Source organism: Chiloscyllium plagiosum, unplaced genomic scaffold, assembly GCF_037043375.1.
Source record: "Chiloscyllium plagiosum isolate Xiang-an unplaced genomic scaffold, Cpla_swu_hap1 HiC_scaffold_3, whole genome shotgun sequence".
Classification (NCBI taxonomy): Eukaryota; Metazoa; Chordata; class Chondrichthyes; order Orectolobiformes; family Hemiscylliidae; genus Chiloscyllium; species Chiloscyllium plagiosum.
In genome coordinates, this window is record NW_028270141.1 from 122,576,642 (window position 1) to 122,590,076 (window position 13,435).

A 13,435-nucleotide genomic window follows, 5' to 3' on the forward strand; every position below is an offset into this window, starting at 1 on the left:
ATCTCTCCTCCCCACTTCTCTCCTCCCCACTCTCTCCTCCCCAGTCTCTCCTCCCCAGTCTCTCCTCCCCAGTCTCTCCTCTTAATATGCTATTCTGTTCTTGTTATTGGTTGCAGTGCTCCACAGTGTGACTATCCCTCTCAAACTGCTGTCTGAAAATTTAGAAAGTGTGTTTTTGAATCTAAAGCTTGTTGTGTCAACAGCAATCATGAAAATCAGTTGTCCCACTATTGATCCTTGTGGAGCCCCATAAGAGGAAGCCTTTTAAAACATATAAGATCATTTGGGGGCTTGACAGGGAGATATGGAGAGGCTGTTTTCTCTTGTAAAACAGTCTGGATTAGAGGATGTAATTTCAGAATAAAGGGTTGTCCATTTAAGACGGACTATCCTTTTCTTTAAGGATAGTCAATCCATGGAATTCTTTACCACAGAGAATTATCGAGGCTAGATCGTGATTAAGTATGTCCAAGGCTGAGAAACTGATCTTTAATCAGGCAAGTAATTAACAGCAATGGAGAAAAGAAAGTAGAGCTGAGACTGATCAGATCAGCCATGATCTCATTGAATTATGGAGCAGACTCAATGGGCTGAATGACCTAGCTCTACTTCCAAATGTTCTGGTCTTAAGGCCCCACTTGTCCACTTCTGTCTCTCTGAATCTCTACTGATTACCTCACTTGCTGTTTTGTAACTTGTAGTCAGCTAACTATCCATTCTACCAATTATCCCCTGACTATCCATGACTCTGACCTTCTATAGTGTGTGCAATGTGGAACCTTATCAAAGACTTTTTGGAAATCTAGATAAATAAAAATGAGATCAACTGAAACACGCATGAAAAGGATAAACATGTTGGCTGAGTTCAAATATGGATGAATCTACAAATTCTATGTGTTGCTTTCTCTCTTACCTTTTCACCTTTCTCTTCTGGCTCATCTTCGTTTAGAAATTCCCGCTTAGGATATGGAATCTGGCAACCTGCAAAGACACTAAAGTTTTTTTAAAAATTGTAAGTTTGCAAGGGAAAGGAAAGCAAAAAAATATAAATCACTGTTATTTAAAATGCAAATATAGACATAAAATACCTATTAAACAACATATTCAAATATCTGTAACCACGTCACTTTAACTACCTGTTGCACTACACAGTTACAGACATTGCTATGCACTATCAATATAACAATAATAATGATGTTAAGATAAATGAAAGTGAAAAAGGCACAATAATGTATCTTAAATCCAAGATACTCTGAACTTTATCACTGTCACATAAAAAATGCAATCTTAGCCTATTTTCAACTACACTATAATCAGAACAAAGCTTTAAACTTTGATGATTTGGAGATGCCGGTGTTGGACTGGGGTGTACAAAGTTAAAAATCACACAACACCAGGTTATAGTCCAACAGGTTTAATTGGAAGCACACTAGCTTTCGGAGCGTCGCTCATTCATCAGGTGATTCATCAGGTGACAATCACCTGATGAAGGAGCGTCGCTCCGAAAGCTAGTGTGCTTCCAATTAAACCTGTTGGACTATAACCTGGTGTTGTGTGATTTTTAACTTTAAACTTTGATGGAATGAACACGCGCAGCCTTAGCAAAAGCTATTGTAATGAAGACTGACTATATTTCATTGTTGATAACATTAAATCATCTTTTCATTTTCAGTTGTCTAAATCTCTAGCTGTGCTATTAATAGGGAATTTTTGGGAGCAAGGAGATCTCAAGTAGAGGTCAAGTATTTCCTACATGAGGAACAGAAGGCAGCCTGGGTTACAGAAATAATATAGACATAACAGAAATTATGGATTCAATTATTTGCAGAGGTGATGGTGTAGCTCAACAGCTGAAAACTGGGAAAAGGCCTGCCTCTACCATTCCAGAAAGTCATGGCTAGATTTTATAGTTTCTAAGCAGTTAGTTGCCTGAAGCTGGGATTTCAGTTCCCAAGAGGGAAATGTCCCACCTCAGTGAGCTACTAGCCAATCAGATGGTTATCAGCTCTCTAGTCCCAGGAGCACTGCTCAGCAGTGGCTACCGCTGGATTGTGGTCAACCCCTGCAAGTCGTGATGCTCAAGGTCATACTTCAAGTTAAAGGAGAAGCCTCACTGCAACCAGTCAGGAAGGCCCAAGCAAATAGTGGCGTGGGAGGTCCTTAACTGCCCACGTCTTGGTGACTCAAGGGCTTCAATTTACACAAACACCGCATTATCTACTCTGCCACTGGTAATATATACCAAGGGGGTGGGTAGGTGTCCCTACCAGGTAAAAACGAGGACTGCAGATGCTAGAAACCAGAGTCTGGATTAGAGTGGTGCTGGAAAAGCACAGCCGGTCAGACAGCATCCAAGGAGCAGGACCATTCCATTAGCACTCAAGTGGGAGAAGTTGTGAGAGTGAGATAAGAGTAGGAAGAAAGTAGAATGATGTTATTGTCTGCCACATAGCTGACATCTTTCTAATATTGACCAGTGCTACAAATCTATGGCAAAACATAGTGGTAGATTGCTTTGCAAGTATAAACAAACACAAAACATCAACATTTTGCTGGCTTTAAATAAGACCTTGGTTATTCTACAAGAGTATCGGAATAAGAAATATAGAAAGTGTTAAGTGGAGAGCCTCTAGGTTTATATCCAGTTTACACACTGTTAGTTGTTATGATTGGCTGTTTATTCTAGGAAAACAACAAATTCAAGTAAATTTATTATCATATAAAATAATGAAAGAGTACATTATTTCAGTCTGACAGATCATGGAGGTCCCTGAGATAAGTTACATAATCATTCAGCCAGGTTAGATGCCAGACAGCATTTCTTTTCACAGAGTGATGGAAACGTCTTCCTACACAATAATTTATCTATATAAATTCAAAGGCTATCCAAACACTCCCAACAGTAGCCACCAGATTTACAAGAAATATTTGGGAATGTCCCATTTTATTGAAGAGTTCTGGAACTTGTTTGACTACATTTGTGGATTGGCGAGGAATCTCTACTTTAAGAATCAGAATTGTCAGTTTTATTCCCTACATTACCCATCACCAGCTTTCTCGCCATGCCTTTTCTGATGATGGTGGCCTCCTGTTGGTGTATAATTGCATAGGTGCTGGTTTCCTTCCAGCACTTCACCTAAATGATTATTATTCTTGTTACAGCCAGTGTCAGCAGGCTACTCAATGATAAGGACAAGTAAGCGATAGGATAGACAATCCTTTTCTTACTCAATGACCAAACACATTAACTTTCCAAAAATAAAAAACATTTAAGAAGTTCCCGACCTTGACCCGGGACTCCAGTAGAGAGTTAAAACTGCAACCAATGACTCAGATGAACAAAGGCCTGGAAACTAGAACTGACACTAAATTTTCAGTAGGATTACTCAGTGGATAACCTCAAAAAGGCATTGGAAAACGGTATAAATACCCAACATCACATTTGTGTAACACAATTATTTGCTTTTAACTCCTGTATTAATCTCTACTATTTTCCCATTCTCTTAATAAAAATTCCTTTCTGTGCAATAAAATGAAAAATTGGGGAGAAAATGTCCTTCACATCAACTGGGATTACTAAACCACGGGGGTTAAACATTAATTTTACTCAATCTTGACACAAAGCTATTACAAACAATTTCGCATATTTACTGACATGTTGCTATTTGATATTCTCCTAAAATTTTTAAAAGTGAGTATTTGTGATCTATAGCATACAATAATGTGGAAGTGCTGGTGTTGGACTGGGGTAGACAAAGTTAAAAATCACACAACACCAGGTTATAGTCCAACAGACTTATTTGAAAGTACAAGCTTTTTCTTCATCAGTTAAGGAACAGCACTTTGAAAGCTTGTGCTTTCAAATAAATTTGTTGAACTATAACCTGGTGTTGTGAGATTTTTAACTTACAGCAATCCTAATGTTTATAGGAACAGGTAATGAACATTTACTGAAGGATCAACTATTGCATGCTTTTGGAAGCATGAACCTACATTGTCTTACAGTCAGTTGCCCAGGGTTTCCATTTGAAAATGCTTATTCACTACACATTCCACAGACAGAGCAAATAACTCACCGTCAGTATTAGCATTGTCATAGAGTCATAGAGTCCTACAGCACAGAGACAGTAAGGGTATGGATTTCTGTGACTACCTGGTCAGGTCCACGCCTCCCTACAACCCACCCTCCCGTCCTGGCACCTTCCCCTGCCACCGCAGGAATTGCAAAACCTGCGCCCACACCTCACCCCTCACTTCCATCTAAGGCCCTAAAGGAGCCTTCCACTTCCATCAAAGTTTTACCTGTACACCCACCAATATCATTTATTGTATCCATTGCTCCCGATGCGGTCTCCTCTATATTGGGGAGATTGGACGCCTCCTAGCAGAGCGCTTTAGGGAACATCTCCGAGACACCCACACCAATCAACCCCACCGCCCTGTGGCCCAACATTTCAACTCCCCCTCCCACTCTGCCGAGGACATGGAGGTCCTGGGCCTCCTTCACCACCGTTCTCTCACCACCACTCGCCTGGAGGAAGAACGCCTCATCTTCCGCCTCGGAACACTTCAACCCCAGGGCATCAATGTGGACTTCACCAGTTTCCTCATTTCCCCTTCCCCCACCTCACCCCAGTTCCAAACTTCCAACTCAGCACTGTCCCCATGACTTGTCCTACCTGCCTATCTTCTTTTCCACCTATCCACTCCACCCTCCTCTCTGACCTACCACCTTCATCCCCTCCCCCACTCACCTATTTTACTCTATGCTACTTTCTCCTCACCCCACCCTCCTCTCACTTATCTCTCCACCCTGCAGGCTCTCTGCCTGCATTCCTGATGAAGAGCTTTTGCCTGAAACTGCAATTTTACTGCTCCTCAGATGCTACTTGAACTGCTGTGCTTTTCCAGCACCACTCTAATCTAGACTCTGGTTTCCAGCATCTGCAGTCATTGTTTTTACCTATGGAATGCTTTACCTGCAACGGTAGTAGATTCGCCAACTTTAAGTAAGGGCGGCACGGTGGCACAGTGGTTAGCACTGCTGCTTCATAGCGCCAGAGACCAGAGTTCAATTCCCGCCTCAGGCGACTGACTATGTGGAGTTTGCACTTTCTCCCCGTGTCTGCGTGGGTTTCCTCCGGGTGCTCCGGTTTCCTCCCACAGTCCAAAGATGTGCAGGTCAGGTGAATTGGCCATGCTAAATTGCCCGTTGTGTTAGGTAAGGGGTAAATGTAGGGGTATGGGTGGGTTGCGCTTCGGCGGGGCGGTGTGGACTTGTTGGGCCAAAGGGCCTGTTTCCGCACTATAAGTAATCTAATCTAATCTAATCTAATCTAATCTAAAGTACATTTAAGTCGTCATTGGACAAGCCTACGGATATACATGGAATAGTGTAGGTTAGATGGGCTTCAGATTGATCTGACAGGTCGGCGCAACATCAAGACCCAGTACAACTCATGGACAAAACCAACGTCATCTATAAAATTCCATGCAAGGACTACCACAAACACTACGTAGGACAAACAGGAAGAAAGTTAGCCACCAGGATACATGAACACCAGCTAGCCACAAAAAGACACGACCCCCTCTCCCTCATAGCCCTACACATGGATGAAAAAAAACACCATTTCGACTGGGACAACACATCTATCCTGGGATAGGCTAAGCAAAGACATGCCAGAGAATTCCTAGAGGCCTGGCACTCCAACCACAACGCCATAAACAAGGACATAGATCTAGATGCCATCTATCAACCCCTCAGAAAATGAACAGGAAATGATATTACCACAAACCCCAGGAACCCCACCCAGGAGAAAGATATAAATAGAAAGCAGGAGACAACAGCTTCGCTTCACTTGGAGGTCGCCACTGATGATGTTACCTAGCCAGGTAATGAAGCATCTGGATATCAAACCTACAGCTCAGCGAGCAAACATACACCCTAAACCTCAACCTGAGTTACAAACCTTCACAAACCTTGCATCTTATACACTTCTATAAGATCGCCGCTCAGTCTCCTACACAATGAACAAAAAACAAAGAACAGTACAGCACAGAAACAAGACCTTTGGCCTGCCAAGACTGTGATGACACAATGATGCCTTTATGAACTAAGATCTTTTTGCCACTACACAGTTTATACCGCTCTATTCCTTGCCTAGTCATGTATCTGTCAAGATGCCTCTTAAAAACTGCTGTTACATCTGCTTCTACCACTTCCTCTGGCAGTGTATTCCAGACACTTACCACCCTCTGTGTAAAACATCTGTCTTTCACATCTGCTTTAAATGCACCCTATTTTACCTTAAACCTACCTCCTCCAATAACTGATATTTCTACCCTGGGAAAAAGGCTTTGACTATCCATTCTTTCTACTCATTTCATAATTTTGTGAACTACTATCAGGTCATCCCTCAGCCTCTGAAGTACAAGTGAAACAAATCAGGTGTATCTCCTCATGGCTAATACGCTCTCCAAAGACTCCACATCCTCTGGTAGTGTGGCGACCAGAACTATACACAATATTTCAAATGTGGCTGAACAGCCGTAACATGACTTTCCAATTTTTGTGCTTGATGTCCCAACCGATGAGGGCAAGCGCACCATACACCTGTTGACCAGTTTATCCACTTGGGTTGTCATTTTCAGGGAAATGTGGACTTGTATGCCTACATCTCTCTGTATGTTAATGCTTCTCTGGGTTCTTTCATTTACTATATACTTCCCCCCTGCATTAGACATTCCAAAATGCATCATCTCGCATTTGTCCAGATTAAACTCCATCTGCCATTTCTCCGCCCAGGTCTGTAGTCTATCTATATCATGCTGTATCCTCAGGACTCCTAGCACTGATCCCTGCATATCTCCACTGGTCACAGATCTCCGATCAGAAAATCACTCTTCCACTGCTAATCTGTCTTCTATGACCAAGCAAGTTCTGTATCCATCTTACCAGCTCACTGCAGATCTTGTGTGACTTCACCTTCTGTATCATCCTGCTAAAGGGACTTTGTCAAAAGCCTTTCTAAAGTCCATGTAGACAATATCCATCGCCCTGCCCTCAATCATCTTTGTCACTTAGGTCAATGACGTTTGAGAGACATGACCTTCCCCACTAAAAAGCCATACTGCCTATTGCTAATAACTCCATATTTTTCCAAATGTGAGTAAATCCTGTCCCTAAGAATTTTGTCCAATAATTTCCCTACCACTGTCATAAGGATCACTAGCCTGCAATCTCCTGGATTATCCCTGTTATCCTTCTTAAAACAAACGAACACCACTGGCTATCCAGTCAGAAATTTATGAAGGCCTTGTATAACGCTCCAGCAATTTCTTCCCTTGCCTCTCAGTATTCTGGGATAGATCCCATCACGTCCTGGGCCCTTGTCCACATTAAAGCTTCTCAAAACACCCGACACCAGTTTTATAGTTAGTAAGTTTGCAGATGACACCAAAATTGGAGGTGTAGTGGACAGCGAAGAGGGTTACCTCAGATTATAACAGGATTTGGACCAGATGGGCCAATGGGCTGAGAAGTGGCAGATGGAGTTTAATTCAGATAAATGCGAGGTGCTGCATTTTGGGAAAGCAAATCTTAGCAGGACTTATACACTTAATGGTAAGGTCCTAGGGAGTGTTGCTGAACAAAGTGCTACCTTGGAGTGCAGGTTCATAGTTCCTTGAAAGTGGAGTCGCAGGTAGATAGGATAGTGAAGAAGGTGTTTGGTATGCTTTCCTTTATTGGTCAGGGTATTGAGTACAGGAGTTGGGAGGTCATGTTGCGTCTGTACAGGATATTGGTTAGGCCACTGTTGGAATATTGCTTGCAATTCTGGTCTCCTTCCTATCGGAAAGATCCTGTGAAACTTGAAAGGGTTCAGAAAAGATTTACAAGGATGTTGCCAGGGTTGGAGGATTTGAGCTATAGGAAGAGGATGAACAGGCTGGGGCTGTTTTCCCTGCAGCGTCGGAGGCTGAGGGGTGACCTTATAGAGGTTTACAAAATTATGAGGGGCATGGATAGGATAAATAGACAAAGTCTTTTCCCTGGGGTTGGGGAGTCCAGAACTAGAGGGCATTAGTTTAGGGTGAGAGGGGAAAGATATAAAAGAGACCTAAGGGGCAACTTTTTCACGCAGAGGGTGGTATGTGTATGGAATGAACTTCCAGAGGATGTGGTGGAGGCTGGTACAATTGCAACATTTAAGAGGCATTTGGATGGGTATATGAATAGGAAGGGTTTGGAGGGATATGGGCCGGGTGCTGGCAGGTGGGACTAGATTGGGTTGGGATATCTGGTCGGTATGGACAGGTTGGACCGAAGGGTCTGTTTCCATGCTGTACATCTCTATGACTATGACTAATATCAAAATAACCCTCTCTAAACTCACCATCTACTATTTCCTTCTCCTTTGTTAATATTGATGCAAAAATATTCGTTGAAATCCTCACCCACTTCCACCATCTCTCTCCCCTTTCCTTAGCTACCCTCTCTCCCATATACATGTATAAAACTCCCCAGGATTTTTCTTAATCCTGTTTGCCAAGACCATTTCATGGCCCCTGTCAACCTCCTAACTCTTTATTTACATTCCTTCCTGCTTTCTTCCTATTCTTTGAGGACTGTCTCTCTCTTCAGTTCCCTAAACCTTACATATGCCTCATTTCTTTTCTCTTTTACTAAAGCTCACAATTTCTTTTGTCATCAAGGTTCCAAAATCTTCACGTACTTATCCTTCACTTTCACAGGAACATGCTGGCTCTGAACTCTGATCAACTGGCCTTTAAAAGATTCCCACATGGCAGAAGCAGATTTACCCTCCAACAGCTGCCTCAAATCTACATTCCTCCATTTCTGCTTGATCATGTTGCCTTCCCCTCCAATTTAGTACTTTCACCAGAGGACTACTCTTATCCTTATCCATAGGTAAATTTAAACTTACAGAATTATGGTCACTGTTCCCAAAATGTTCTCCCAGTGAAACTTCGATCACATGGCCAGGCTCATACCCCAATACCAAGTCTAGTATAGCTCCTTCTCTCATTGACTATTTACATATTACTTCAAGAAACCCTCCTAGAAGCACCTAACAAATTTCCCCAATCCAAGCCCCTGGCACTAAGGAAGTTCCAGTAAAATAGGGAAAGTTAAAATCACTCACCTCAACAGACCTGTTGCTTTTACATTTTTCATCATCTGTCATCATATCTGTTCCTCTATCACCTGCTGGCTGTTCGGAGGCCTGTAGTAAATCCCATCACAGTGATTGCATCCTTCCTATTTCGGAGACCTCCCTCTATGGCCTCACTGGATAAGCTCTCCAAGGTGTCCTTCCTTAGTACAGCTGTGATATTCTCCCTAATCTGAAATGCAACTCTCTTTTTTACATCACTCTCTACCATGTCTGAAACATATAAATGGTGAAGTACAGATCAGATGCCCCTGACAAAATTCAAAGCTGGTATGATTAGATTAGATTCCCTACAGTGTGGAAACAGGCCCTTCAGCCCAACAAGTCAACCGAAGAGCAACCCACCCAGACCCATTCCCCTACATTTACCCCTGACTAATGCACCTAACACTACAGGCAATTTAGCATGGCCAATTCACCTAACCTGCACATCTTTGGACTGTGTGAGGAAACCCACACAGACAGGGGGGAGAATGTGCAAACTCCACACAGACAGTTACCCAAGGCTGGAATCTAACCTGGGTTTATGAGGCAGCAGTGCTAACCACTGAGCCACCGTGCCACCTATATGGTGTGTTAGGTGGAATCTGCAACCAAACAATTTCTGACAGGAAAATCTGCAATGGCAATGACAGTTGTCTGGTGTACAGTAACCCATTTCTTTAAGTTCAAAGAGACAATTGTTCAAAGAGACAGAGATATTAAGAGATGTCCAGGTAAAATAACCCACAAATAAACAAAAAAAACAGGATTCCAATTTACCCTAATGATCACATGTATGCAGCAAGTCTAACGTTGAAATAATAGTAATAAATATTCTAAAGAAGAGTCATACTGGATTTGAAACATTAACTCTGTCTCTCTCCACAGATGCTTCCAGACCTGCTGCCTTTCTCCAGCATTGTGTCTATTTCAGATTTCCAGCATCCGCAGTAATTTGCTTTTATTTTAATCATAAAAATCACACCCTCAATTTTAAAATGTGTTATTGTCAAAAATAGTGTTCATCTGTACTGGGAGCTGGTGAGTGTACATTATGAATCTTGAGTTTTTTTTTAATCTAATGTCTAGATTTTCCTGTAATTTAGCAATTAATTAAAGATTACACTTTAAAGTTAAGACAAGCTAAGTTTTATTGTAGCCTTAAATGAGGAGTATACAAGCACTAAGAAAAGCAGTGCGTATTTAATTAATGGCCAGTTTAAACCAGTCTTTTGAAGCTTTCAGTTGTTCTTCAAAAGTATAAACATTAGTCTCACTAAATGCTATCTTGTCTGCAATAGTGCAGGTTTGGTTCTACAGAGTATAAAGTGGGAGTTTGGTGAGTTAGAAGAAGTTTGGTGAGGACGGTGGAGAGAATTTATTCAGTGCGTCCAAGAGTGTTCTTCCTCTCCTATTTTCAACCTCCTGTAATTAGCTCTTAACTCAGTACAAAGGAAAAATGTTGATTGGAGATTACAGACAAGAATTGTACTATTCTAGTTGTAATATACAGCCTTTAAAGTTATGGGATACTAGATCAGCACTGCCAAGTAGAATGTACATCCTGCAGTATGTGAAGTCATGGACATAGCAGATCTGCAAACAAACACATCTGCAGAAAACTGTCATGAGTGAGCCCAGGGTTACAGACTCTGAAACTTTAGAAGTAGTTGCCAGAATCACTGTTTATTTCCCTCCCCACTTCCATCTGTGTTTCATAGAGACCATTCCCTCCATGACTCCCTTGTTAGGTCCATGCACCCCACCAACCCACCCTAGATACCCGGCACCTTCCCTTGTCGCTGCATGAGGTGGAAAATCTATCCCCACACCTCCCCCCCTCACCTCCATTCAAGGCCCCAAAGGATCTTTTCACATCCGGCAGAGATTTTCCTGCACATCCACCCACCTCATCAACTGTGTCTGTTATTCTTGGTGTGGTTTCCTCAACATCGGGGAGATAGGACACCAACTTGCGGATTGTTTCAGGGAACACATCTGGGACACACACACCAAACAACCCCATCACTCTGTGGCTGACCACTTCAACTCCCCCTCCCACTCTCCCAAGTACATGCAAGTCCTGGGCCTCCTCCACCGTGAAATCCAAGCCACCTGATGACTGGAGGAAGAATGCCTCATCTTCCGCCTTGGGACCCTTCAGCCACACGGCATCAACATCAGCTTCACTAGTTTCCAAATCTCCCCTCCCCCATCTCATCCCAGATCCAACCCTCCAACTCTGCACTGCCTCCTGTCCATCTTCCTTCCCATCTATCCCCTCCACCCTCCCCACCAAACAAACACAATTACCCCACCATCATCCACCTATAAAACTTTGGTTAGACCGCACTTGGAATACTGCGTCCAGTTCTGGTTGCCCTATTATAGGAAAGATGTGGATGCTTTGGAGAGCGTTCAGAGGAGGTTTACCAGGATGTTGCCTGGACTGGAGGGCTTATCTTATGAAGAGAGATTGACTGAGCTCGGACATTTTTCATTGGAGAAATGGAGGAGGAGAGGGGACCTAATTGAGATATACAAGATAATGAGAGGCATAGATAGAGTTGATAGCCAGAGACTATTTCCCAGGGCAGAAATGACTAACATGAGGGGTCATAGTTTTAAGCTGGTTGGAGGAAAGTATAGAAGGGATGTCAGAGGCTGGTTCTTTACACAGAGAGTTGTGAGATCATGGAATGCGTTGCCAGCAGCAGTTGTGGAAGCAAGGTCATTGGGGATATTTAAGAGACTACTGAACATGCATATGGTCACAGAAATTTGAGGGTGCATACATGAGGATCAATGGTCGGCACAACATCGTGGGCTGAAGGGCCTGTTCTGTGTTGTACTGTTCTATGTTCTATGTTCTATCGCCTTCCCAGCTACCTCCACCTGGCTTCCTATTTATCTCTTAGCCCCCTTGGACGCCCCCCATTCCTGATGAAGGAGTTAGGCACGAAACACCAACTCTCCTGCTCCTCAGATGCAGCCTGACCTGCTGTGCTTTTCCAGCGTCACACTCTTTCAGAGTCACTGTTGTGCATTGCTAAGCAGAGGAGAATGTAAACAACATGTATTGGGAAGTGGTCACACTGTAGATTTCTCCACCTCCTGATGCTGCCTGGCTTGCTATGTTCTTCCAGCCTCCTGCTTGTCTACCGTAGAAAAGAGACAAAAAAAACCTGCAGTTTGCATCGCTGTCCCCACCAACCCCCAGGAGAAAAGTCACTGCCCATTTTAATTCCCTTTCCCAATCCCTTTCCGACATGACCATCCTTGGCCTTCTCCTTTGCCACAACAAACCAACTGCAAATTGGAGGAACACCTCATCTTCCGGCTGGGCAGCCTACAGCCCGGAGGACTCAATATTGAGTTCTCCAATTTCAAATAACCTCCCTTCCCTTCCCTTCCCCAAAGTCCCTTCCCAGCCCCTCCGCAACGCCCCCCACCCCACACTGCTCCCAGCCACCAACCGAACTCATTCCACCCACTGACCAACCAGGTCATACCCTCTGCCTGTCTTCACTATCCCCACTTCACCACCCTGCCCCCGCCACCCCCTTTATCTGCAGTTCCCCCAAGACCCACCCACCAGCCCTGAAGAAGTGTTTACACCGTATTCTTCCAGTCTCCTGCTTGTCTACCATAGAAAACAAGCAGACAGACAGGTTCTGGGAACTTCTATACTATCTCACTTACTAATTGGCATTCCATTTTGGATACCAGTGAGGGCAATGGTTCCTTAGGAAAGTGCAGCCAGAGCCACCATGGTAGCTTAAAAGAAGAATAGAAGAGCAGTAAAGTCAGAGATTCTATAATCAAAAGATCAGACAGCTGTTTCTGTGATTGTTGGCCTAACTCCAGGGTGTTATGCTGTCTATCTGGTACCAGGGTAAAGGATGTTATGGACCAGCTGTGGACATACGTCTGTGGGAGGGTGAATAACCAGAGATCATAGTCTATGTTGGTACCAATGACTTGAACTGGGAATGGAAAGGAGCTCCTTAAAGCAGACTTCAGGAAGCCAAGTGAGAGGCTAAAATGCAACTCTAAAGCAGTAGTTTTAGGATTACGCCAAGTCCCATGTACTAGTAATCAATATTGAGAAATAGGATTAACTGTTACATCGAAAAGGTACAGATTAATCAGGGTTAGTCAGCATGCTTTTGTGAGGGAAAGTCATGTTTTACATACTTAATTTGATCTTTCAGAAAGCAACAAGGAAGATTGTTGAGGGTAGTGAAGTGGATGAT

The 13,435-nt window shown here is 43.2% G+C and overlaps 1 protein-coding gene across 7 annotated transcripts in view; it reads right to left on the reverse strand.

Annotated features, from left to right (window-relative positions):
* The window catches only part of cdk19 (cyclin dependent kinase 19), a 388,472-nt gene that overhangs the window by 242,549 nt on the left and 132,488 nt on the right, over window positions 1-13,435 (reverse strand). For all 7 annotated transcript variants that reach the window (XR_015754380.1, XR_015754379.1, XR_015754381.1 and 4 more), the window contains one exon: window positions 914-992. Coding sequence is in view for 4 of the 7 variants with exons in the window: in XM_087983083.1 (XP_087839209.1) it covers window positions 914-992 (79 nt within the window). In the remaining 3 variants the exon portion in view is untranslated. The remainder of the gene's footprint in view (window positions 1-913; window positions 993-13,435) is intronic.